Genomic DNA, 24,681 nt, shown 5'->3' with positions numbered 1-24,681 from the left:
AGACAGCAGGCAAATCAATAGAGAAAGTGAGATCGGCATTGTTTTTAACCATTTTCAACATACTCACCGAATGAGTCAATTTAATAATCAGATATCAGGAGCATGGCAGATACGGTACCTGAGCATCAAACTTTATCCAACAACACCCTCTACAAATGTAGAATCAGAGGTCTTGTATGTGCCTTCGATCTTGATGAGAGATACAATGTAAGATCGAGATTGTAAAAGAGGTGCAGCAAAGTATGGTTTATTATCACATGGAAACTTGCATAGGATACGCGTACAAATGTACAATCTACATTGTACACTGTAAATGGTCTCGTCATATTGTACTAAGTCTCTCAGATTAAAAAATGTAAGAATATGTAGATGAACGGTGTAGACATCAACTTCCGGGAGATGTGCACTCGCAATGTACAATATAATACCACAGACAAAGCTGTAGAAATGGGACCCTGTGTGATATACATGTATTGTATGTAGTGTACTTCTGTGAGGTTCTTTCATTTGATGGCTGTTTGTTGTAAAGCCATTCACTAGTACATTTGTACACGCATTGTACAAATCTTACATTTGTGTATAATTCAGCATTGGTGCGGGTGTACAGTTTTATGATGCTGAGTGCTGGCTTGTGTACCCATGCAATTTTATGTGTTTTTTTGTTGTCATTTCTTTTACTGTGTAGTCATATTCCGGACTCCCCTCCCGACTCCGGGTCCGAGCCTTACTCGCCTCCAGACAACAAGCTGGACCAATGTCTGTCCCACTACCAGGGTGGCGCCTTCAACTCTCAAGGCATGCCAGGGCAGGGCATGGTGAGCCAAGAACACCCAGTGACAAACATGAACAGATCCTCGGTTCTTGGCAACCCCCAACAGCAGCCGCAGCAGCAGCAGCAACAGGTTCCCATGGTGACGACAATACCTCACAGCAGTGCAATCCCCACGCCCATGATAACGCAAGCCTCGCTACCAGTGCCTTCTGACCACACGTTACCGCTGACCGGTATCCCGGTACCGGCTGGACTGAGACTGCCAGCGGGCATGGCGCCCTCTGCACCGGCCCAGGTACCAGTCACCCTGGGAGTGTCCTCCATTTCGGCCGGAGTGCCACAAACGGCGCCGCAGCAGTTCACAAACTTCCTGGCAGACTCGCAAACAACTGCCGTTACCTCCAGCCTGTCACAAGTGCCAATGAGGGAGACAATTAACACCACATTGACGAGAAAAGATAGGTATGAAAGGTGATTGGTTTTAGCAGTATCACATAAACCTTTGTGATATTGAATGCCTGACGTGTGTGGACTCTCATTTCTTTTTGATACCAAGGTATTTTGTAGTCACCAACAAACCCTGCCACTACACACAGAGCTGTAATCTGTTTTTGTTTAGTTTTGCTTTTACTTTTGTTTTTAGTTGCTCTTGTGAAGTACTTTACCTCCATGACTTGCACATCTCTATAGGGCAAGTCCAAGATAATGTCCCCTCAGATGCTCAAAATTCATGTTGTAGCCAAAGAGTTAAATTATATATTTCCAGCAAAGAAAATATTGAATTATGCAAATTTATGCAAGAAATATGACCTTAATTTGCATAAAGTAAAAACAAACCTTACGTATGGGACAAATTAAAAATATTCATATAAAATCAGTTGAATTTGTCATTGACCTAGTTCCTTTATGGACATGACCCCTGTATGAGCTAGTATAATTTCCAATTGGTAAAACAAGGTCAGCACATTAATTATGCAAATTATGCACTTTCCCAGAATGAAGTGTCCCATACGTAAGGATTTGAGTATGTTTTTTTAAGTTTTCTCTGAAGATTTCTAACATTGACCAATCATACTTCAGGAAGTTCTAATTTATTCATTTTAACTCCAGATTAGCAAAACTAAATGTGGAAATTTAATTAGTCCTTCGTCTTATAACTAATTAAAGTTTGCTTACGTATGGGACAAATGCCTTACGTATGGGACATTACATGCAAAGTGAATGGGAAAACCGCCTTTTGACATGGATGCTATATGTCGTTACATTTGTTTGGTTAATGGTTATCTTTGCACCTACTCTGAAGGATATGTCTATATATCTGCCTCTCCTACTCAGTTGACCTCAGGGAGAGTGTAAGAACAGCTTTATTGAGTCATTCTATGATTAAGAAAGGAAAATAAAGATTATTCATTTATTTTCTTATTTTCATTACAGGCTGTGCAGCTGGTCTTCAATTAGCATTCCTCCCTTTAACATTTTGATATTGGATATTTTCTTAATTCAGTTATCATTTTCAACTTTACCTCTCTACAAAATGACTTTGTCCAAGAGAATGGGATTCTCTGAGTGTCATTTTAGGTGCAGTACATTGTTCAGCATGTACTACAGGCTGTACAGCCTCAAAAGGGAAATCGTGCTTGTGGAGCTCATCAATGACAACATTACAGGTCTTACTGAATAGAAAAATCACTTGAGGTGACAGCAGGTAACTTTGTCATTACTAGAGTTGATAGCAAAGGAAAAACCCTACGAGAATACTTTTTATTTTGATATGATGTTTAATATTTCAACTGCACACCCTCAGAATATGTCATGACTTTATCAAGGTCATGAACATGATTTCTGAAAATCCGGTAAAATGAAGACTATAGTTTACATTTACCATGAACCACAATATCAATACTGGTTCTCTGGTTGGAGTGCTAAAAACACAAACCACACAAAAAATGGGGAATTCATTTTTTTTTTATATTTTGTGTTTGAGGAGACAGATGTGCTCTGAGACACCTTCATCAAATCATACAATGTACTTACTTTGTACCCCACATCTACACAATTATCACCATACATTGCAATCAAATGAGGTTATTAGAATTTATCAAAATTGTAAGTTTCAGATCAGTGAGTTACTTAAGTGTTTCAAATCTAGAATTACATTTTCTCTTAAGATTTGAATACAAATGACAATCTTTCCTGTTTCACTACACAAGCATTATGTATGTACAAAGTATCAACACAAATTTTGTGGTCTTTGGTTTCATAGACTTGAAGCCATGCAATTTGAGAAAAAAAGCCAGCATAGGTACATACATTCTTCTATCTCTTTGTTCTACCACGGCTTTTAAAGTCTAAAAGTTTCATTAAAATTTTGATTGATTTTGCAGAAGCTAAAATTCACATGGCAAAACATGATGATTACAGAGCAAAATGAATTACTCTTGTTGTTGTGTTTTGTGCTGCATTTCAAACAATTATAAAGCTCTATAAAAACTTAGACAACTTGCAAGGTAAGCCTAGAACTACTGAAAGTACCTACTTCAAACTGTATTTGCAAATTACACTGTACATGACATTTGATTTTACAGTTGAAATTATCAAGACTACAAATTAGTCATGGTACATGTGCATGTATGCTACATCAAGGTCACAAGCTAGAATTCGCACATCTTTTTTTTTTTTCAATTGATAAAAATATTGACAAGAGTATTACAAATGGGCTAGAAATAGAGTGTCAGTATATACTGTATCTGTATGTATAGACATCATGACGACAGTGTTAATGCATGACGGAATCCAAACTAAGATATTTAATTGTAAATTGGTAATTACTTTTATTTGTCTTATTTTAGCTTTTGTTAGGTGCCTGAACTGGGAAAGCACCTACTTAGCAGTCTATTTCATTTGTTAAATGTTGTAGTATGATTTGTGGAACTGAATATGACACTATGGGAAAATTCAAAGTCATTCCCATGAATACACTTGTGCACTAAAGACATATGTCCCATACGTAAGTTGAGCCATGTCCCATACGTAAGGTGTACTTTCGTTAATTAAACCAACTTCATGAAAAAATGCTGTATTCTTTTGCAATGAAACTTTGCTGAAAGATACTTCAGTATTGTACCTTTCTTCACTTCTAAACAGAACTTGATCAATAAGGTACTTTCAGAGAACTTTCAAGTCAAACCTTTTTTTGAAAAATCCAGTTTTTCTCTGGTCCCATACGTAAGTTGCCATATTTTTCTTAATAAAATAATTAACCCAAGGTCAAATGACATCAAACTTAGACACAATGTTCTTCTCAGGGATACCAGTCATCCTGATGATACATAGTAAAATCCAAGTGCTCCTTCATTACTTTTCAGAGGTTTGAAATCTCTGAATGTCCCATACGTAAGGTGCGCGATATCTTGGACTTGCCCTATATTCAAGTTTCATTCACTTTTTGGACACGGTCAAGAGCTCCTCAAATCTCCATGACACTCTGTTTTGTAGCCTACATGTTTGAACAATGCTTTCTATAGAATTAAATCCTACATTGGTGACAACAGCAATGTATCAATGTACACTGTACATGGTCTTCAAATTTACAGATCATTTAGAACTGCAAAATTTGTGTGAGTCTTTATACAAAATGTACATCAATTCAACAGGTTGACATGATGTGTAGGTGAAGTGCTGCATCGATTTAATGCAATCATATTCATCAGTTTTGGTTGGTCCTGTAAGATGAAGAATGTTCACATGCCTTTTAATTTTGCAAATTTTGCAAGAGCCAAGATTTTTTGAAATTATTGAAAATGCACACAAAAGCTTGAAATTTGTTTACACTCTCTGCATTGAATGCCACTGGCAACTCACGAAAATTTCTTGCCGCGAAAAAGGCCACCATCAGCTCCAATTCGCGAAAATCTTGATGCCGTGATTATATCATGTGTTAAAGTAGTAACACTGCAGTATCATGCAGTGGTAGTCCTTATGTTTTAAGATTTTAGGAGTGATAAGGTAGGAGGAGTGCTGCAGCAAACGTGAAAGTGTAAAGGAGATGGTGCTGATTATGGACATTACAAATCATCCACACTTTTGGATACTGGTATAGACACCATTGGGGAGAAGCTCAGTTTGAGAAAAATTTTCACCAAGACAGGCTGGTATTTGCAGCCAATGTGCGCGGTGATGCAGTTCCACTATTCAAATTCCAGTCAAGTTTACATTACCATACAGACTTTTTGTACCTCCAATTCTAACTACCATTAGCCTACAAGACCTGCACAACTACATTACTGCAGTAGCGATGAGCAAGTGCATTGTTATACAATGTACAGTGCACCCCTTTTTAACTGACACGGTTGGAAAAACAAAAATCCTGTTACAACCAAGTGAAAAATCAGGGCACTATTAAACTTATTATCTATACATGTATATTGTTTGGCTATCAAAGAAAATTTTGATGTAATGAAAGAAAACTGTCAGTACTGACGACTTTGTTATAAGATTAATGAGAGTTGCCTGTACCTTATAACAAAAGTTAATGAATGTGGAACACTGATTAAATTTAACAGACACCTTTTTTATAATTATAGTTACTCAACCCCAGTTGTCATGTGGGATAAACTTCTTTTTAGAGTCCACTGCTAATTGAACCCAAAACTCTTCTGCTTGCCAGTGCAAACTGAATATTTTGTGGTAATTGTCATTTTTGATAGTGAAACACCAGTGTCAAGAGTTTGCTATCTTGCCAGAAACATACATTGCATGTGGCATGACACTCACGCATAGATAGAGACAACAGCTTTTTTTTTTTTTTCGCGTCATGAAACTTTCACAAATTGGCGACTGACATTCGATGCGCTGCAAAAGTTTCATGCTTGCGAAAATGTGTGTTTTTATAGTATCTCTTTTTGCCCGTGTGTGGCATCAACTTTGCGTTGTCATGGAGTTCTTCCCCAAGCAAAGTCTGCAGTGTACATGCGATGTGAATACATTTCAGCAGGGTCTTCCTTCTTCGGAATATTGTGGATGTATCAAAAGTATTTAAGATGTACCCAGTAATCCTTTGTACTCACCACAGTCACTTAGCAGTGATTCACCTTTATATGTAAAATAAACAAGTATGCTTTCCAGAGTTACTGTAGTTGTGCTATTTTCCAGTATTGACATTTTTTGTTTTGTTTTGTTTTGTGTTTTGTGTTTCTTGTGACTGCAGTCTGATTGGCCACACGCAGAAGAAGAGGCGGCATTCAATATCTCCAGAAAACACCATCAACCAGAACATGCTCAACAAACTGATGCAAGTGAAACAGGAGCCAGGTAAATACAATGTAGCTCCCTCCCTTCCCAACTCTCTGTGTTCACACTGGCTCTCTGTATCATTTCATGCTGAGTGTTGGCGAGGTATTGCTAGCCAGCCATTCACTTGAAGTCTCTTGTGTGTATCGATCATTTCTGTGTTCTTGTTAATGTTACCTGTTGCCATAAACTTAAAAGTAACAACAAAACATGCTGATGAGGTATCTTTAGTGATATTCAGCTGCCCTGGTGTGATATTCATGTGGAACTTGCTGCCTGGATTCAAAATTTCTTTTGTCACAGTACTAGTTTGAAATATTTGTCCCATCAGCAACATCAGACTGCTATAGACAAAATTTGTGTACTGTGTATGTTGGATGTCATCCATTAAAAAAAAACAATCTGAATGCTTTTTGGCCCTTTTGCTGTGGTAGGTCTTTCATTTTTTTTACCTGTGAGAAGACTCTTAAAATTTTTGCAACAGCAGTGCCACATTATAATGTGATTTTTTGACACATGCTTGTACATCATGCTGTAATACACAGCATATATACACAGGTACATGTACAAAATCAAATTGGCTACCCTTAAAGCTATATTTCGCAAACAAACCCAAGATTCAGCTTTGGGTGATTTTATCTTAAATCTTTCTTTTTTATCTTTCTGGTGTACAAAAAAAAAGTGGTTGCTAACAGCTATTTGAGTTCATTCCACACTGAGATTTGAGTCAAATGAATGAAGTGGGAGTGTAGACACAGACAGTTTTCAGCTCAGCTGTGGGCGCCAACAGGACTCTGTTTTTTGTTGATTGTCTGTACGTCTGTCTGTTTAAGTTTGTACTGTAAATGTCAGCTACACCTGTGCAATGTTGGGACTCAAGTTTCAAATAGCAATTAACAAATAAGCCTCACGTTCTTATCATGGTTCAGCATACAGTGTAGAGGTCATGGTCAAAATACTATATGAATAAACATACTATCTTAAGTGCCACCTTGTGGCATCACAAGAGATACACACATGTATGTAAATGTAGTTCCTTCATTTGATTTCTTCTGTAGACCGATTGCTAAAAGAGAGACTTACAGGTAATACAAGGACAAGAGATTGTGCATGCTTGATCTACACCATCTTACATTTTTGTACCTTTATTTTATAATCTTTATTCTTTTTTTTTAATCCATAGTATTTTTCATTTTGTGATATTATGACACAATAATCATCCATTATATTTTTGTAACCTGTAGTGAAAGAGATGAAATCTATGCTTAAATTGATTTATTTTTTGATAATAGAGAACTTGAATGGTGAGCATCTGGCATGTTTTGATGCAAGTCGCCAGTACTTCACACTTTAGTTTTAAAGGGATAGTACAGTTTTGGTGGAGATGAGAATTGGGTTTTTAACTTTTTGCGAGATACCAAGAAAACACTTATGATTTAGTACAGAACATACCATTTTAAGAGGAATTCAAAGTTTATATGACGAAGATCGGGTTTGGAATGACTGAAACATCAAAAAACAAAGTAAAACAAAGCGATCGTAATTAAGTGTGGGTCCCACACTTTATTAGAATCGCTCTTTTTTGATATCTCAGCCATTTCAAAACTAATTTTCATCAAATAAACGTTGAATTCCTCATAGAATTACATGCTCTTTCACATTTTATAAGAGGTTTCTCATTATCTTACCAACAAATGTTAGAAACCTGAAATTAGGTGTCAACCATAGCTGTACAATCCCTTTAAGAAATTGTTAATATTATAAGAAATCGTTATGTTACTTTGATTTTAATGCCCTACATGTACAGCTAAATACATTGTACATGTATAGTCTCAGATATGTAACCTCATTAACTGAAATTATGTATACACTGTACTGCACACTGTTTATTGTTTGCAAAATCATGCAAGTGTATGTTTTTATTTCATCTTCACGCAAATATCCACATGTTTCTTTAGTCATGAATTTTTATGTAAAAGATTTAATAGTAGGCCATGTCTGCATCATTTTCTGTTTTTTTTAATTTTTTCATTGAGAGAACATTGAAACACAATTGTATCCATCAGAAGCACAACATTAATTCATCAGATTATATCACAAGCTTGAACACAAGCACAATAGCTAACCTGAGGATTGGCATGGCTTTCATATAAAAATGGACTTCTATGCATGTGATTCCAATTTCAAGTCATCTACAGAGAGCAGTATTGTCTTGATATTTGGGTTTTTTTTTCAGTGTGATATTTTTCATACATGGTGCTGATTTACAAATTGTAGTCTTTTCAATCACCATTGTAAATGGTGACACTACCTGAATTGTGTTTACCTTCAGAAAACATTGTAGGAGTTTTTTTTTCTTTTTTTGAAAGAAGTGAGTTTAGCTTTTAAGATGTACATATGTACACTGTATATATGACAAGTTGAAGTGTTCCATGTGTAATCTTGATAAAACATGTACATGAATAAAGTAATGAATGACAAATTGTGCGACCCAAATCCTGTTAGGTCTGACAAGAAGAGAAAAATGTGGGCACTTATAGTACAAGTAAAAGGAATATTAAAGGAATGCATTGAGTTTCTTGGCTGATTGCTGCCGAACATTGCACAAAGCCTAATAATTTACTATGTAGGTCATACCACAAGCTGAAATCTCTACAATGTAGAAGAGGAAGTTGGAATGGATTGTGAAGGAGCCACTACACTTGTACCACCATTGAATCAGTTCATTAAAGCATGACTAAAAACCAAAGCCTTTTTGTATGACATCCTGCTGCAAATTCATGCTTGCCCTGATTGACAGCTACCCCCTGAAACTCATTATTGCTTGATTTCGTGATGACCTCAAACTGTCCAGGGCTGCAAAATCTCATTACATTCATGTCAGCTTGATGGTTTAATTATATTGACAGCAGGCATGACAGTTATGGTCATCTTTGTTTAATAGCGCTGCGTTTGTAATGTATGAATATTTATTTACAGCTGTATCTACAGTGTACATGTTGTAGGGCATTTCCACAGTAAAAGGGCACATTTCAGGGATGTTGCTTTATTTTTTTTTTGTTTCCAGTGTGCATTACCCACAGTACAATATGATCTTGTAGAATAGTGTAATAAGAGATAACTTTGCCCCAAAATTGCCTCGAAGAAGAAATGTTATAGAAATTTTGCCAAAGTGAAAAATTTGGGGATAACGTACATGTACACGTATGTAATGCTGGACAGGAAGCTGTGGACTAACAAATGAAAGTCAAATAATGAATGCTCACTGAAAATTTGTTTTTCAACTGAATGGCCTACACTGTAATATTGATAAGATAATAATAGTGAGCCCTCACTAAAATTCTTTTGAACACTGTGTTCTATACCAATTTTAGAATTAGTGGTGAACATACATACTGTATGTAACATGGATGGACAAAAATGTGACAGTTTTGTCTGTTCATGTCACATTGTACGTTCACCACTATTAAAGTCTAAAGAATAAAGATGAACAACAAATGGCTCCTGTAAGAGAAAATTATTTCCTTTACATTGTGAAACACTAACAATAGATACAAGAAATTATGATGGCAAGATCTAGCACAAAACCACATAAATGTGTTTTTTCTTGGACTTGATACTGTAGGTTAGATGAGCAATGGACAAATCTTACGTGAATAAAGCCTCCAATTCAAAGTGCTTTAATACTGCCCTGATTTTCTTGTGTTCCGTTTCAGTTGATCCTTCACCGTGCCCGCTCAGCAACGAGGGAGATTACAATTCAAGTAAGTGTTTCTGAAGACACCAACATTCAATATTAAATTTTACTGTACAGTTTTAACTCACAAACTGCAAATTGAAAGTGGTACTGTACACACTGCTTGTTCTTCAACTATTCAAGGGTCTAGATGCAGATGTGACACTGCATTGCTTAAGTCCAATGTACAGCTGTCACACCATGCTCGAGATGGCTTTCGATAAATAGACTAAAATCAGACCATCAGAATACTTCAGGATCCTCACAGTTGTGTTTTGTCAGAACTTTCAAGCCAATATCATTTGTCATGGTTAATTTCTTTCATTTTGTATCCTTTGTTATCTTTGTTATCAGGGATTTCCCTTTGGGGTGAAGAGGCTGTAACATTCAGTTTCCTGTTGCTAATAAACCAAAGTCTTGTGTGTGTGTGTTTTGTTTTGTTTTGTTTGTTTGTTTGTTTGTTTTGTTTGCCTCCTGGCAGGGCAGTGCTGTAGGATGCATTTGAGCGCTCTTCTGAAGTGAACTGTACCGTACCGTACCCACAGCAGAGGAGCGCTCGAACGCTCCTAAAGTGTACAGTACCCTCCTAAAGTGTACAGTACCCTACTGAACCGAGCCAAAAGTGAACCACTTCCTGATGTGCTCCAAAAGGGTACCAAAAATGCACCAAATGTTTGTATGTGAAGAGTGCACATAAATGCACATATGTCATAATGTAAAGAGTTCATTCTCTTTGTTCGGGACAGCTGTAAGTAGTTCAAGTGCGCCAGGTGAACGACCCTCTTCCTGCAATATGCACGACCCCCTCTAAAAATAATTCATGAGGTACGCTTTCTCAACAGAGTGCTCAAACGCTTCAAATCTGGCACTGTTCAATATGGTACCTGTATGCATATTAAAGTTCAGTTCGTTTTGGTACGCTTTAGAGTGCTCGAACGCACCCACAGTCATCTTTGCAAAACCATGCCTGATACATCACTAATAATATATTTAGTGAGCCAATTTTTCATTTTTTTTTTTTTTTAAATCTGGACTTCCGGACAATTTTGTAATTGGCTAAATTGGCAATCATGGAGTAGGGTGATGAAGGGAGACACCAACGTGTGCATGTCACATTTACGTCAATGCCAGAGTTCATAATTTTGCTTGATCTTAAATTCACAAATAGCACCTGACTCCTCAAGAAATTGCAAAAATAAAGCTCTTGCAAAATCTCCAGCCTATGCTTCCAATCCATGTTCAGCTACAGCTTGTATGTATCTCTTTAAATTTTATTGTGTTAAACCCCCCAACAGATCTGGGAAGTGAATATATATATGACCAGCCGGCTGGTGACGGCTTGCCTTACACAGACGCTGTCTACCAGTTCCTGAAGTGGCAGCCGTACCAGACGAACAAGTGGCACAAAATTCTGGATGCAAATGGACAAGAAATGTGAGAACAACAACAACCTCTTCTTCTTCTTTTTCTTCTTCTTCTTCTTCTTCTTCTTCTTCTTCTTCTTCTTCTTCTTCTTCTTCTTCTATTTCTCCTTCTTCTTCTTCTTCTTCTTCTTCTTCTTCTTCTTCTTCTATTTCTCCTTCTTCTTCTCCTTCTTCTTCTTCTTCTTCTTCTTCTCCTTCTTCTTCCTTTACTTCTTCTACTTCTTCTTCTTCTTCTTCTTCTTCTTCTTCTTCTCCTTCTTCTTCTCCTTCTTCTTCTTCTTTTCTTCTTCTTCTTCTTCTTCTTTTCTTCTTATTTTTTTTCTCCACCTTCTTCTCCTTCTCCCCTCCTCTCTTTCTTCTTTCTTCTTCATCATTTTCCTCCTCCTTTGCTTCTTTTGTTTCTTTTTTTTATGATATATTTTGCTCTCATTGGCAAGATTGAGTATCTAATGAGGGTATTCCCCAAGCACTGTAGACCAATCAAGTTGGTCTACTGCTACTTTCTATTTGCTTTCTTCCTGTTAAACTCTGACATACTGTACTTTGATCCTTGTTCATTTTAGCTATTGGTGTTGAATGTGAAACTAGCAGACAGTGAATAGGGATGATCTCATTCTCTTGATCAGGAATGTATCAAAATTGTGTGTGTAATAGAACTGCCAGGTCTCCCTAAATCTGCAGGGGGCTCCCTAGAAGCTTTCATAATATCTTGCTGTTGAGATTTAAAAAAAAGAAAAGAAAAAAAGTACAGTACAGTACATGCACCTCTGATTCGGGAATTGTTACTCCCTAATGAGATGCATGTACACTATAACACCCAGGCATCTCTTTGAATGCTCTTTGGAATTCCCCTAATTTCCACTGGTTCAAATTAATGCTCCTCCATTTTGTTGGACTCTGTTTGTTATGTAATCGCTATCAATATAACATTATTCATATATACAAAACCAAGTTAATTTTTGTAATCATAAACATGACTGGTGTTTGTACGTTTGCTTGCTTGTTCTGAAGTATAGATGAAAAAGAATTGTTTGCAAGGCTGCTGCTACATTTTGTATGTTCAAGGGCACATGTCAAGTCTTGTACATGTGTTCATATACAGTAATGAAGGTTAATAAATTGTTGATAATGAAACACCCCCCCTCCCCCCATTCAACTGATACATCATATAAAAGGTGTCAGCAAAACGTGACAACTGGGGATTAAGTGTGAGCTTGAGCTCCAGCTCAGCTTTAGCTGTTCTCCTGTAAAACAGCAATGACCTATTCCAAACTGTATGTAAAGAAGTTCATTTCTTGTTTACAGGCAAACAGTAAATTTGATATCTTAAGTTTGCTTCATCTCAGAACCAGCATTTTGAAAGCTGTGGCAATACATAGATTCTATTCCTTACAGTTTGACTGTTACATGTACCATGATATGAGCACACTGAAATGATTTACATGTAGTCATAGAAACATGATTATTTGGGAAAGGCACACTGCTGAGGTTTGTTTCAAATTTTGTGCTGTTTTGTTTTATTTTGTTCTTTATGGGGATGATTTTTTTTTACCAATTTGCCTGTAGACATTCTTCAAGTACAGTCACATAAAAGATCTGAGTTACAGAAACACCTGTGTATAATACAATGTGTACAAACCTATGTAGTCGTACTTTAGGTTTCTCATGTGATGTTGTTATCTTCATTCTCCAAACCATTCACAATGTATTGTTGGTACTTAACTGCTGCTCCCATGGTGTTCTTCAAATGAATGTCCAATTAATGAAACTTTACACTTCTCAACCTGCAGAACAACTCTCAGCTATCGCGTCGAGGCTGACAAGGGCTTCAACTTCTCAATACCAGACGACGCGTTTGTGTGCCAAAAGAAGAATCACTTTCAGGTAGAAAAGAAATTTTGTTTTTCCTCACTACAGTATAGTATTGTAGTTATTCTGTGACTCGTAAAATTCTATAATTCATATCATATATACATCTTCTAATGCTAAATATATTGCAAGCAATCATTTTGCTTACCAAGTGTATTTACTACCCTGGGATAAAAGATAGATCATCATTTTTTTATATTCTTAGATTAGTCCACTATCCCTCCCCCCCCCCCCCCCCCCCCCACACGCACACACACAAAAAAAAAAGCCTTGAAATGATACCTCACTTTGTACATAACAAGGAATATTATTCAAGCTATGATGAAACATAATTCATTTTTTTAATACTATTTTCATTGTTTTAAGCGGCTTTGATCGCAATTATCTCAAATTGACAAGAATGGACTATAAAAAGATAAACTGTTTTGCAATGAAATTCTTCATGTATTGGTTATCTGTGCAGACCACTGGACAAAGTTTCATTCTAAACTTTGCTGGAAGTATAGTACAGGTGTTCTGTGTAATTTATGTAGATTTAACCCTCGCTGCATACATGTGGAAATGTAAGATCGCTTGGAGTAATTTAGGGGAGCTGTGATGATTGCAGGTGACCGTCCACCTATGTGTCAACGGTCAGCCACGGCTGGTGGAGACGGAGTCTGGGCTGAAGGCAGCGGACAATTTTTGCGTCCATGTCCATGGCATCAAAGTGGAGGCCATGAACTCGTACATCCGGGTTGAGCAGTCCCAGGCAGACCGTAGCAAGAAACCCTTTGTCCCGGCCAAGTGAGTAGACGTGAGATTGAGTGTATGCCTGGCAAGGTGACATCCATTACTGGTGTGCGAATCAGTGGTTGCTTGCCTCCCATGTTAAGATGGTCTAGTAAATACATAGTATGCCTTTTGCCCTGTTGATTTTACTGGTAAATATTTACTGATTCAGAAGTATGGATGCAATTTGATAGCTGTGTAAAAGTGGTCAAATAGGAATTCTTCAAATGCTAACAAAAGATGTCATATTTGAGATACTGTACTCCGTGTCGTAAAGAATGTGATGCTGAGAGTAAAGGATGAGGTGGGTAATGTAGAGTGCTCTCAGAGGAAAAATAAAACTGAGTATGTGTGGAAGAAGGCCAAGAGTAAGGAGACAACAGGAGCAAGCCGATAGTGATTAAATGTGATCTTTCTTCATGCAAATTTGTTCCTGGAAAAGCAAGATGCCATCTTTGTCAGATCTACATTGTACTCAGAGATGACAATATAGAATCTGTGTCCATTCAAACCATTTCCTGCTCCTCTGTAATGGTTCCAGGCTTGACATCATCCCGGATAACGTTGTCAAGGCGACCATAGGGCGGCTTCACTTCAGCGAGACGACATCCAACAACATGCGTAAGAAGGGTAAGCCCAACCCGGACCAGCGCTACTTCATGTTGGTCGTCGCCATCCAGGCTCACGTGGGAAACGAGATCTACACCGTGGCGTCCCAAGTCTCCGAGAGAATCATTGTCAGGGTAATGACTGTTGTCAGAATTCTTGTGTCCTCTCCTATCCAACTTTTGTTAGTTTGTTGGTATAGTATGGTATTCATCCATGAGTAGATGGTGTGAATTTTACATGTCAAGTTCCATTATTTTCCATTTTCTTGTATGCTGTTGAATATCAACAGAACTTGCCTTGAATTTATGTCATGCATTCTACACAGGCATGATACACGCTTTTACATTGCAAAATTTGGGACTGAAATGATCTAATCTTATATTGTCTCTGAAAGCATAATAGAATGAAGTCCCCCCCCCCCCCCCCTTTCCTATTGTAAAATTTGAACATGTTGTTGTTCATACGCAATGTAACTTTGTAGAGCATTTGGTCTTTGTACATGTATGCTTCCTAGCACTTACAATTTTTCTGTTGATGTTGTCTAATATTTGGCTATCCTTATATTGACTGCAGGCATCCAACCCGGGCCAGTTTGAGAGCGATGTTGATGTTTTCTGGCAGAAGGGATCAAGCCAGGACTCCATCTTCCATAATGTGAGATTCGCCATTTTTTACAGTATTGCGGATTAACATACAAACTCTCCCGCTTTTGATGGGAGATCTCCCGCCGAAAGCCCAGTTTGCCAAATCTCTCATTGTCCCGCTTAAGATGCAATTTTTCCCGCCCTAGCTCTGTGTCTCCCACTTGAAATGATCTCTTACTTTAGTGTCATGGTATGTCGAAAAATAAGCCTGAGATAGCACGAGAGAGCATCTGGAACCCTAGACCTTCCAGGGCCGGCTTAAGGGCCCTGGACTCTGGCTGCAAGGAACTTTGTGCTCATGATATGCGCTTTGCACACATTAAAGTTGGAGCCTCTGTTTGCCAGGGGTTTCAGGCAGGGGGATTTTCAAATCAGAAAGTGCTTGCGGTTGGAGTCTCTGGCTTACTGTTGGGTTAAAGAAGGTGCTATGATCAGTGATGTATGTATGTTTTTAGCTCTCTGTAGTTATGATCACATTTATCGATACAAAGGATGATAGTCCAAGCGAAAGGGAGGAACCACTGGGGGATTTGAACCTTTTCGCTGCCTGCTTCCAGGTCAGTGATGCTACCATGTGAGCTAAACTAGAAAACAGTAGTGACATGATGAACCTGGAATAGAACTCCAGATGCCTTTCCTCATTTCTCTTGCTATTTAGTTTAATTGATGATTTTTAAGTTTCCAGATTGATTGTTACTTAGTACATGATTCAAAAGTAAGGAATTATTACTGCAGAGAGTGCAAGATATACATTCCTTGTTGTAGATGTGCTTCCTTTAGGTGTTTGTCATTAAGATCACATAATTGATCTGCATGATAACAGAACAAATGAAGGTGATGTAGTAAATCACATTTCCATGTTTCCATATCATCGTTGGGGCGACAAGACCTCATATCTACTAAATGTCAAATGCTCAGGAGAGCCAAAATACATGGCGGCCAAAGCATTGAGGCAAATGGGATAGCCTTTCCTTTGACATGCCGTGGTGGCTTCTTTTTTAGAGGAAGACAGTTGGGATTTGGACAGGACATCACTTAACCCATTATTTGACCATTAATCCAAAAAAGTTTTTTTCACCAAAATTGCAGATACAAGGTCTTGTCACCCCAGCGACGATATACTAATATGTCATGTCCTTTCTTTGTGTACACAGTACTTATAAAATCTTATGAAGTTATGATGTTAAGCGGTACACCTTCCAAGCCATTTGCTCTATATTTCACGTTGTTATATTGTAATCATGTTCATACATTTTCCTACCAGTGTGAACTTGCCCACCAGTGAAAACTTGCCCACCAGTGTAAACACTAGCAAAGATTAGTGTGAGATAGGCCTAGGGCAATTACCCCCTGGGCAATTACCCAGGACCCTTCCCCTGGCCCTAATCCTAATCCTAATCCTAATCCCTATCCTGAACCTAATCCTAGCCCTAACCCAAACTCATAACCCTAAGCCTAACCCTAATCTTTACTCTAACCTTACCACTAACCAGTATTTACATTGTAGCTGGGGGGTAATTGCCCTCTGGGGGAAATTGCCTGGATCGGTGTGAAATATCTGTAATGGTCAACAATAAGTATGTTACCCCTTGTCCAGTCTGTTGGCCAGTTTTGACAGGTCCAGTGCAACAATTGCTTTATTCTACAGGGACGAGTTGGCATCAACACTGAGAGGCCGGATGAGGCGCTGGTTGTCAACGGCAACCTGAAGGTCACAGGTCATGTTGTGCAGCCCTCTGACAAAAGGGCAAAGGAAGATTTCCAGGAGGTGAGATCATTGTTATGAATTCTAGCAGTATTTCTAAAAGTAAGTTACATGTAGGTTTGAGGTAGCCTCTAGATTGTTACTGTCTGGGTTACATTTTTATACCTCCGCCAACGAAGTGGCCGGAGGCATTATGTTTTCGGGTCGTCCGTCCGTCCGTCCGTCTGTACGTCCATACGTCCGTCCGTATGTCCGTCCGTCCGTACGTCCGTCCCGTTTTGTTTTTGTCCATATGTCAAGAACCGTGTGGTGGTTTTACATCAAACTTGGTATGAGGGTATATCCTGGAGGGATAATACTTTGTTTGGATTTTAGGGTCACGGGGTCAAAGGTCACAGGTTATTTTGTGAAAAAAAAGGTTGAAAATTCATGTTTTTCTCCATATCTCGCAAATGGTTCAAGGTATCTTCATGGAACTTAGTATATATGCTTGTTCCAATGGGCAGTGGTTAACTAGGGAAGTTGGGGGTCATGGTTTAAAGGTCAGGGGTCAAAGGTCAAGGTCAACTCCTCAAAATATCACTACTTTCCTTATATTTATGCAATTCCTGAAGGATTTTTTTTTAAACGTGATGTATGCATGTATTACCCAATATATATTCTGTGGGAAGTTTCTTGCCAAAAGGTCAAAGGTCAAAAGGTCAAAGGTCAAGTGAAAGTGCTAAATTGCACTTTTTCCTCCATATCTCGACAGTAACTCAAGGTATCATCATGAAACTTACATATTTATGCATGTTCAACCTAACAGTGATTCTCTTTGGAACTGTGAGGTCAAAGGTCAAAGGCCAGGTTTAGATAATGCTATTTTACCATTTGAGATACTGAAATTATACTTTTTCTCAATACCTTGAAAATTACTCAATGCATAAACTTATAAAAGGGTCAAAAGTCAAGTGAAAATCATCAGTTCCCCAAATACCTGCACTCTGACGTTTTAATCATTCATCCAATTGAACGTAGCTCTAGGAAAGTGAACATTCAGCATATTTGTGGCAAACCTGTCATTTTAATATTTTGCCAATTGTGTGAAACTGTCATCACACATTGTCAAGACATTGTACTATAGAACCATGAATTATGGCGGAGGCATATCAGTTGCCGTAGCGATATTTCTAGTTTGTAATGACACATTGTCGTTTGCTAGTTTGCGCTTCTTGCATCACTCTCAGAATATTCAACAAGCCTGTGGCAAATATTATACAGCAACCCTGCAGCATTCTCCCTGTGACTGTCTTGTCCAGAGTGTGAAGTGCATGGCATGCATTATGACAGAGACAAGGACAACTAGGCATATGATGGAGTTCTTACATTAAAGACAGAGTTCCTTTAATATCTTGAGCTATGGGCTTCACTGTAGCGTAGCAGGTTTATTTGTACATACTCATTGGAAGTATGCTGCTTCCTTCAGCAATGTTCATGTATTGCCCATCCGACCATAAATGGGTACTCAGAGCTGACTAAGAACTCTCATGTTTCAGTGCAGCAACTTTAGAGGTTTTGATCAGTTTGTTAAGTTTTTCAATAAGTTGTTTAGTAATACAGTCTGTAAATTGTCCAAGTATACAAATGATGTGATAGTCATTGTATGAGCGACCATGACAGGCATGACACACTGAAATGACACACGATGTACCATGGCCAAGATGGACTTGACACCCTAAAATATTCCTCCAAAATTATTCATTTGTGAAGGTTTGTCCAGTCCTCTCATTTCAATACGAATACAATGTGATGGCAAACAATGGAAATGCTCCAAGAAGAGCCTGCCCTACATTCTCTACCGTGTGTCCCCCAAAAAAATTACAACGGGACCTTCCGCAATGATAACTTTGAAGATAGTTAATCAAAATACGATTTCAGGGTATGAAACTATAACTCATTGCGCACATCTTACAGAAAACCCCATTCAATTTGCTTCAGTGGTCAAAGAGATATGATGAATTTTGTAGAGCATGTCAGAAATCTCTTCCCTCCAAGTTCTGTCTGTTGTGCTTACACAGTAATATGCAGTTCAGAGAGCATCCAAGTGCTTAACTTGGAAGAATCAGACTCGTGGCATGTTTTACAAAAATTCACATTTCTCTGGGACCGCTTAACCAAATTGAATGTGGGTTTTCTGCAAAATAGAGCTAAGATGTCATATTTTAAGACTCTGAAGTAGCATTTTGACAGTTTAATCATATTGGGTGTTATCAATGCAAAAATCCGATTGTAATTCTTTTGGGGGACATACTGTATATTGGGATTCTTTTGGGGGAGATGACTAAAGCGAAAATATGTGCTGTCTTTTGATTTTTGTAGCTGGACCCTCGAGAACAGCTGAAGAACATCGGCAAGATGCGGGTGATGCGGTACCGCTACATCCCGGCCTTTGCCGAGCAAGCCGGTCTGCCTCAATGCGACCAGCTGGAGACGGGCGTCATAGCCCAGGAGGTGATGGACGTGCTGCCCGACGCCGTCCAGAAGACCGGCACCGTCCACCTGCCCAACGGGGCCAAGATCGAACACTTCCTGGTGGTCAACAAGGACCGCATCTACATGGAAAACGTGGGCGCGGTCAAGGAGTTGGTCCGGCTGACGGACAACCTGGAGACGCGCATCGACGAGCTGGAGAAGATGAACCAGAAGCTGTCCAAGCTGAAGCGCATTGACAGTCTGAAGTCAAACACCAGTATTGGCACCCTCAGGTGAGCACCTGTCTCATAATGGACAGCCATTTATCTCTGCAAAACCTGTGACATATCCATAGACATTTGGTGGTGGGTGGTTTCACGGTACACCATGTATTCTTTCATTGATCTGAGTGAGTGTGGTCCTGAAAAGAGCCACTCAGAACTGTACTCATATCCACAAAAAAATACATGGTGTATCGTGAAATCATCCTTGTCAGGATCAGAATTCATAGTTTAGTGTGTTTTGAAATTGGCAAATAGCACCCGACTTGCAAAATCCACAAAAATAAAACCCCTGCGAAATATATGGCATATACATGTACATTATTTCACCTGTCTCTGAATCTATACATATCATACCTTCCTCGAAACATAAACACTCAGTCATGTACGTACATGTACTTACATTATAATACTCATTCATGCAGAAATACGTATACATACATACATGTCCATTAAGACATGTTTGTACATACATTTTCCACTATGTATACCGGCATGTAAAATCCACTTTTCTTTGAATTCTTTTTTCTTTTTCTTTTTTGTTATCCCACTTGCAGTCGTAACGGAAGCAATAAGTCCAAAGGTAGCACCAAAGGGAAGAGCTCCGGCTCCGGCAAAAATGGCAGCAGCTGTGAAAAGGGCAAAGGTCAGCAGGACATCGGCTACTGCCTCTCGCCTCGATCCATGCAGATGCTGATTGTTGCCCTCGTCTTGATCATGCTCTTCTGGTGAGATATTGCCACTCCCAGTCTTAAAGGGACTGTACAGTCCTGGTTGAGGTTCGGAATTCATGTGTTGAACATTCCTCAGTGAAATAATGAGAAACCTCTAATGAAATATGAAAGAGCATGTAATTTTAAGAAGGATTCAATGTTTATTTGATGACAATTGGTGTTCAGATGGCTGAGATATCCAAAAAATGATAGTAATAAAAGGTGACAGCTTTTATTAGGATCTCTTTGTTTCACCTTGTTTTTGGGTATCTTAGCCATTTCGAACCGATATTCATCAAATACATGTAAACGTTTGATACCCCATAGGATTGCATGCTCTTTGACATCTCATAGAATGGTTTCTGAATATCTCGCAGAACGTTAAAAGCTTCATCCTCACCTCAACCAGAACTGTACACACCCTTTAACCCTTTCTTTGCCAGGAACATGGCACAGTGTGTACAACGCTGTCAGGTTATCTGTTCCAATCAACACTCAAGGCACATAAAGTGTTGATACTCTCAAAAGCATGTTTCTGCTTTTGCTTTGTTTTGAAGACACCATGGCAGAGGGAACCCAACTTTAGAGCAAAGCGGTGTTGATGGCCAGAAAGCAGTGCGATCTGTGTTTTCATGTAGTCAGGCTCTGTCAATTGTAGAGATAAGTTTTGGATCAAATGTTATAAAAGGATGAATGCAAATCTGATCTGTCATGTTTTGACTGCGTGAAGCTAGGCTACATCAGATTCTTTTAGGATTGATTTGCAGGTAGCATTTGATTTTAGTTTGATATCAGTTTTTGTTTTTGCCTGTCAAGTAAGAATGTGATCGTGTCAGATGTGTGAGATGAACAAAAAAATGCCAAGTACCAGTATCATAGAACAACCACAATGGTTATATATGGTCACCACAAAGTAGTGAAAGAGAGGTAGCTGAAAAAATGATTTCCCTGATGTTGATAATGGTTGCATTGATGTCCATGTGTATCTGTCTTGCCAACATCTTATACCCACATGCTACCCTTTATATCTCGTTTTGTTTTTGTCTGTGTTTGCTTGTGTGTTTTTTTTGTTAACTTATCCAGTATTGTGATATAATAATTACAGTGGATTCTCAAGATCTCACTCTCTCTGCCCTCCCCTTTTTCTTCTCAACTAAAACAGCTTTGCAGCAATCGCCACACTGTACATCATGGAGAGGAACAACAATCTCCCACAGACTGAGTAAGTGTGAGAAGGCACCGTCCCAACAAGACCCCATCAAGCGTTGTTTGTAGCTCATGCAGGGGCGGATCCAGGGAGGACTGCAACCGGTGCACGCCCCCCTTTATTTTTTTTTTGAAACAAAAGAAATAAAAAGAAAAAATGGGGGGAGGGGTGCGTGCGCCCCCCTTTTATTTGTAAACACGCCCCCTCTTTACGGAATTCCTGGATCCGCCCCTGTCATGTCCTTCCAGCCATCACCTAAAGCAGAAAGAATTCATTTGGTAGAAAGCAGTTGATCACCCTGACCCTGTGAAGAGGCTCAGCAGAAGCATTAAAGGCCCTTGGAAAATTTCCAGTATTTGATATCAAGCAGTTAGAGTAGCCCAGACCGTTTTTGGGGACATTGCAGTGTCCATTGTAAGCATGGCCATTTGTGAGGGCATTGTACTTTGATGCTGATAAGTTCAAAGGTTTAAATGATCTTTCAATAATATGTTCGTGCAAGACGAAAGTAATCTTTGAGCAGATTTCAAATGTATTGCCGTGAACTGAGCTACAATGAGGCCTTCCATGCATGCAATGTCCCTTTATTTTTGATCCAGACCTCTGTTTTAATGGCAGCAGTATTTAAGTCCAAAATATTTACTTTGCACAGCTTGTGTTTTGAATAACGAGGTACAGTATGCTGGACTGCTGATTACTGTATACGCCAAATATTTCACGGGGTTTGGTTTTCGCGAATTTCGCGAGTCTGGCGCTATTCGCGAAATCAAAGACACGCGAAAATATTGAATCTGATCCTGGTGTGAATGTGATGTACGCATGTATATTTCTCCCTCCATTACAGGACTCTGCGATCGCGAATTTAACCACTCGCGAAATTGTCAGGAATTCCCGATTCGCAAAAATTTAGACTCGCGAAATATATGGCATATACAGTACTTCTTGAACAGTAGAAAGGAAGTGACATTTTTGATCTTCGGAAAATCTCAGTTATTTCTCTTTTTCCTTGTCGTGTGTGTATTGAAACGTGCTGTTTGCAGTCATTTATGACACTTTTCCTTGACTTGATAAATAAAAACATCTTCTGAAGACATATTTTCATGCTATAACTTCGTCTACATTATGTGCAAACAGTGCTCTCACAACAGTGACGAGTTCCCTCACCGCGACTTCTAAAGCGTCCACCACGGGAGGCTCTTCCACTGCCAAGAAAGGTGAGTAAACATTGCCAAATCTGCCTATTAAAAGTGACCGGTAGTGACCGTTACTCAGAGAAGAGCAGCTGTGAAGCTTTGGGTCTGCGCACTCCAGTACTTCCCCTCACAGATTCTCTGCAGATGTTTCAGTGAGCTTTGTCCTGTGTTGAATTAGACTGATTATGTACCATTTTCAGCCACCTCTTCACATGGATATTGTTTTTTTGCTGTTGCAACTCCCATTTTGTGGAATAGGCTGCCAGACAGACTTACATGTAGGGCAGAGACAGATTCAAAGCAATTTGTAAAATCTGGGGAAACTTAATTTTTTTTAATGTATAAAATGAAAGTTTTGTAAGGCACATAGGGAGTCTTTTAGATTATTATGTGCCATATAAAAGGAAATGATTATTATTATTATAATTAATGAAAAATTGAGTCAGAGGTTTATCATACAGCCAAATACATTTACAGCTGTAGCATAAAGAAAGAGAAGAGAACAGACAATTTGCATCATTTGACATACATTGACTCATTGTCCTGTCTCACTTGAAAAAGAACAGAGAAAAATCTCCAAGATATAGTATAGATATAAAATACTGAAGGAACTAATATTTAAATATTTCTCATGGACAGATTATGGCCTATTTTTTGGTGTATTGATTTGATGCCTCTTTTCCATGATTTTTGATAAGACACCCACATACTGAATCCTTCTAGAATTGATGTCAAACTGGGGCTTCTGCCCGTATCAAGTGACTGATACGGTCAGCTGACATGAACGACTTTAATCAGTGAATGTTATAGAATGGATGGAGAAATCTCTGCAGCCTCATTGGTCGAGAGAGGTGCGGAAATATTCATTATGGAAAGTAGTTCAAATCCATGAAGCACATGCTCAAACCCAGGCACCATTTGGTGCACCATTTGCATATTAGAGTGCTCTATGTCTGGCCCCTGACTGACAACACTATGGCCAGAATTCCAACAAAGTGGCTTAAATTCAGACCATGGTTTATGCAAATTTCATCTGTGTAAATATGATTGACAGATTGTGTACACCAACAGACATCCAGTAACAAATGCGCGTTGTTGATACACGCATGTCAAAGGATGTCTATTTCACGCTTATTGTAGACCATGGTCTTAAAGTTTAAACCACCTTCATGAATTCAGGCCTATGAGGTTTGTTTGGCCAGCCTTCATCTACTATCTTGTCATGAATTCAACCTGTGAAATTTGACGCATTCCCTCCCATCTAGACATCGACCCAGACGTTCCCGTGGTAACGCCGAGCGTCTGCACAGGTGATGGGTGTAAGGTGTACTGCTGCGATGTCTCTTCTCTGGGCAACTTACCCATGGAGATCTCCAGTATCCCCACGCTCAATTCGACATACAAACCCTCGGGTAAGAGTGTTTCCCTTTAAACCCATTCAATCCTGTCAGAATTGCACTTCAGAAATAATCAAATTGTCTTGAGATTTGCACCTCTGACTGTCATTGCCTATATTGCTCTGAAAAAACGGAGTACGTGGACCTGGTTAAGGTTACCAATTTGAGAGTAATCAAAAACTTGATATATTGTACATTGTGTTGCCACTTTAAAAATCATGTATGAGTGAAGCAATTTAGAGGTGTTTGAAAATTCTGGAACCAAAATAAAGCAGTTACATACAATCCAGTAAAGATGCAAATAGAAGACCTCCCCCCCCCCCCCCCCCCTTTTATTTTTTTATTACTGTACCTTACACATAATCTTAAGAGTGAGTAGTAAACAGTCTGATATTTAGATATTCAAACCAAACCACAGAAATATTGGGTTTGTGGGACTGGATGGGTTTAACTGTCAATTGTGTTGAACTATGAAACATAGTTTGGAGGTCTGCTGCATGTCTTTTTCACAAAAACTTAAAGCAAGCAATGAAAGATGATCGTTTTGTACATTTATGATATAGATGATGTGATATAATATATGCGTACTTTAAAGACTTTGAAACTGCCCTGTACTG

General features: G+C 38.7%; 1 protein-coding gene across 1 annotated transcript in view; it reads left to right on the top strand.

Annotated features, from left to right (window-relative positions):
• The window catches only part of LOC139742476 (myelin regulatory factor-like protein), a 55,360-nt gene that overhangs the window by 21,024 nt on the left and 9,655 nt on the right, over positions 1 to 24,681 (top strand). Inside the window, exons 4-17 of the mRNA XM_071653014.1 lie at positions 686 to 1,234; positions 5,979 to 6,082; positions 9,778 to 9,825; positions 11,093 to 11,231; positions 13,012 to 13,105; positions 13,698 to 13,876; positions 14,403 to 14,604; positions 15,044 to 15,124; positions 16,763 to 16,882; positions 19,181 to 19,566; positions 20,112 to 20,282; positions 21,430 to 21,489; positions 22,609 to 22,688; positions 23,933 to 24,079. Of these exons, the coding sequence (XP_071509115.1) occupies positions 686 to 1,234; positions 5,979 to 6,082; positions 9,778 to 9,825; positions 11,093 to 11,231; positions 13,012 to 13,105; positions 13,698 to 13,876; positions 14,403 to 14,604; positions 15,044 to 15,124; positions 16,763 to 16,882; positions 19,181 to 19,566; positions 20,112 to 20,282; positions 21,430 to 21,489; positions 22,609 to 22,688; positions 23,933 to 24,079 (2,360 nt within the window). The remainder of the gene's footprint in view (positions 1 to 685; positions 1,235 to 5,978; positions 6,083 to 9,777; positions 9,826 to 11,092; positions 11,232 to 13,011; positions 13,106 to 13,697; positions 13,877 to 14,402; positions 14,605 to 15,043; positions 15,125 to 16,762; positions 16,883 to 19,180; positions 19,567 to 20,111; positions 20,283 to 21,429; positions 21,490 to 22,608; positions 22,689 to 23,932; positions 24,080 to 24,681) is intronic.

Source organism: Diadema antillarum, unplaced genomic scaffold (assembly GCF_040938485.1).
Source record: "Diadema antillarum isolate AM-2024a unplaced genomic scaffold, OU_Dant_1.0 seq00001002_RagTag, whole genome shotgun sequence".
Taxonomy (NCBI): Eukaryota; Metazoa; Echinodermata; class Echinoidea; order Diadematoida; family Diadematidae; genus Diadema; species Diadema antillarum.
The sequence above is the reverse complement of the archived record's forward strand: the minus strand, read 5'-3'. Positions and strand labels throughout refer to the sequence as shown.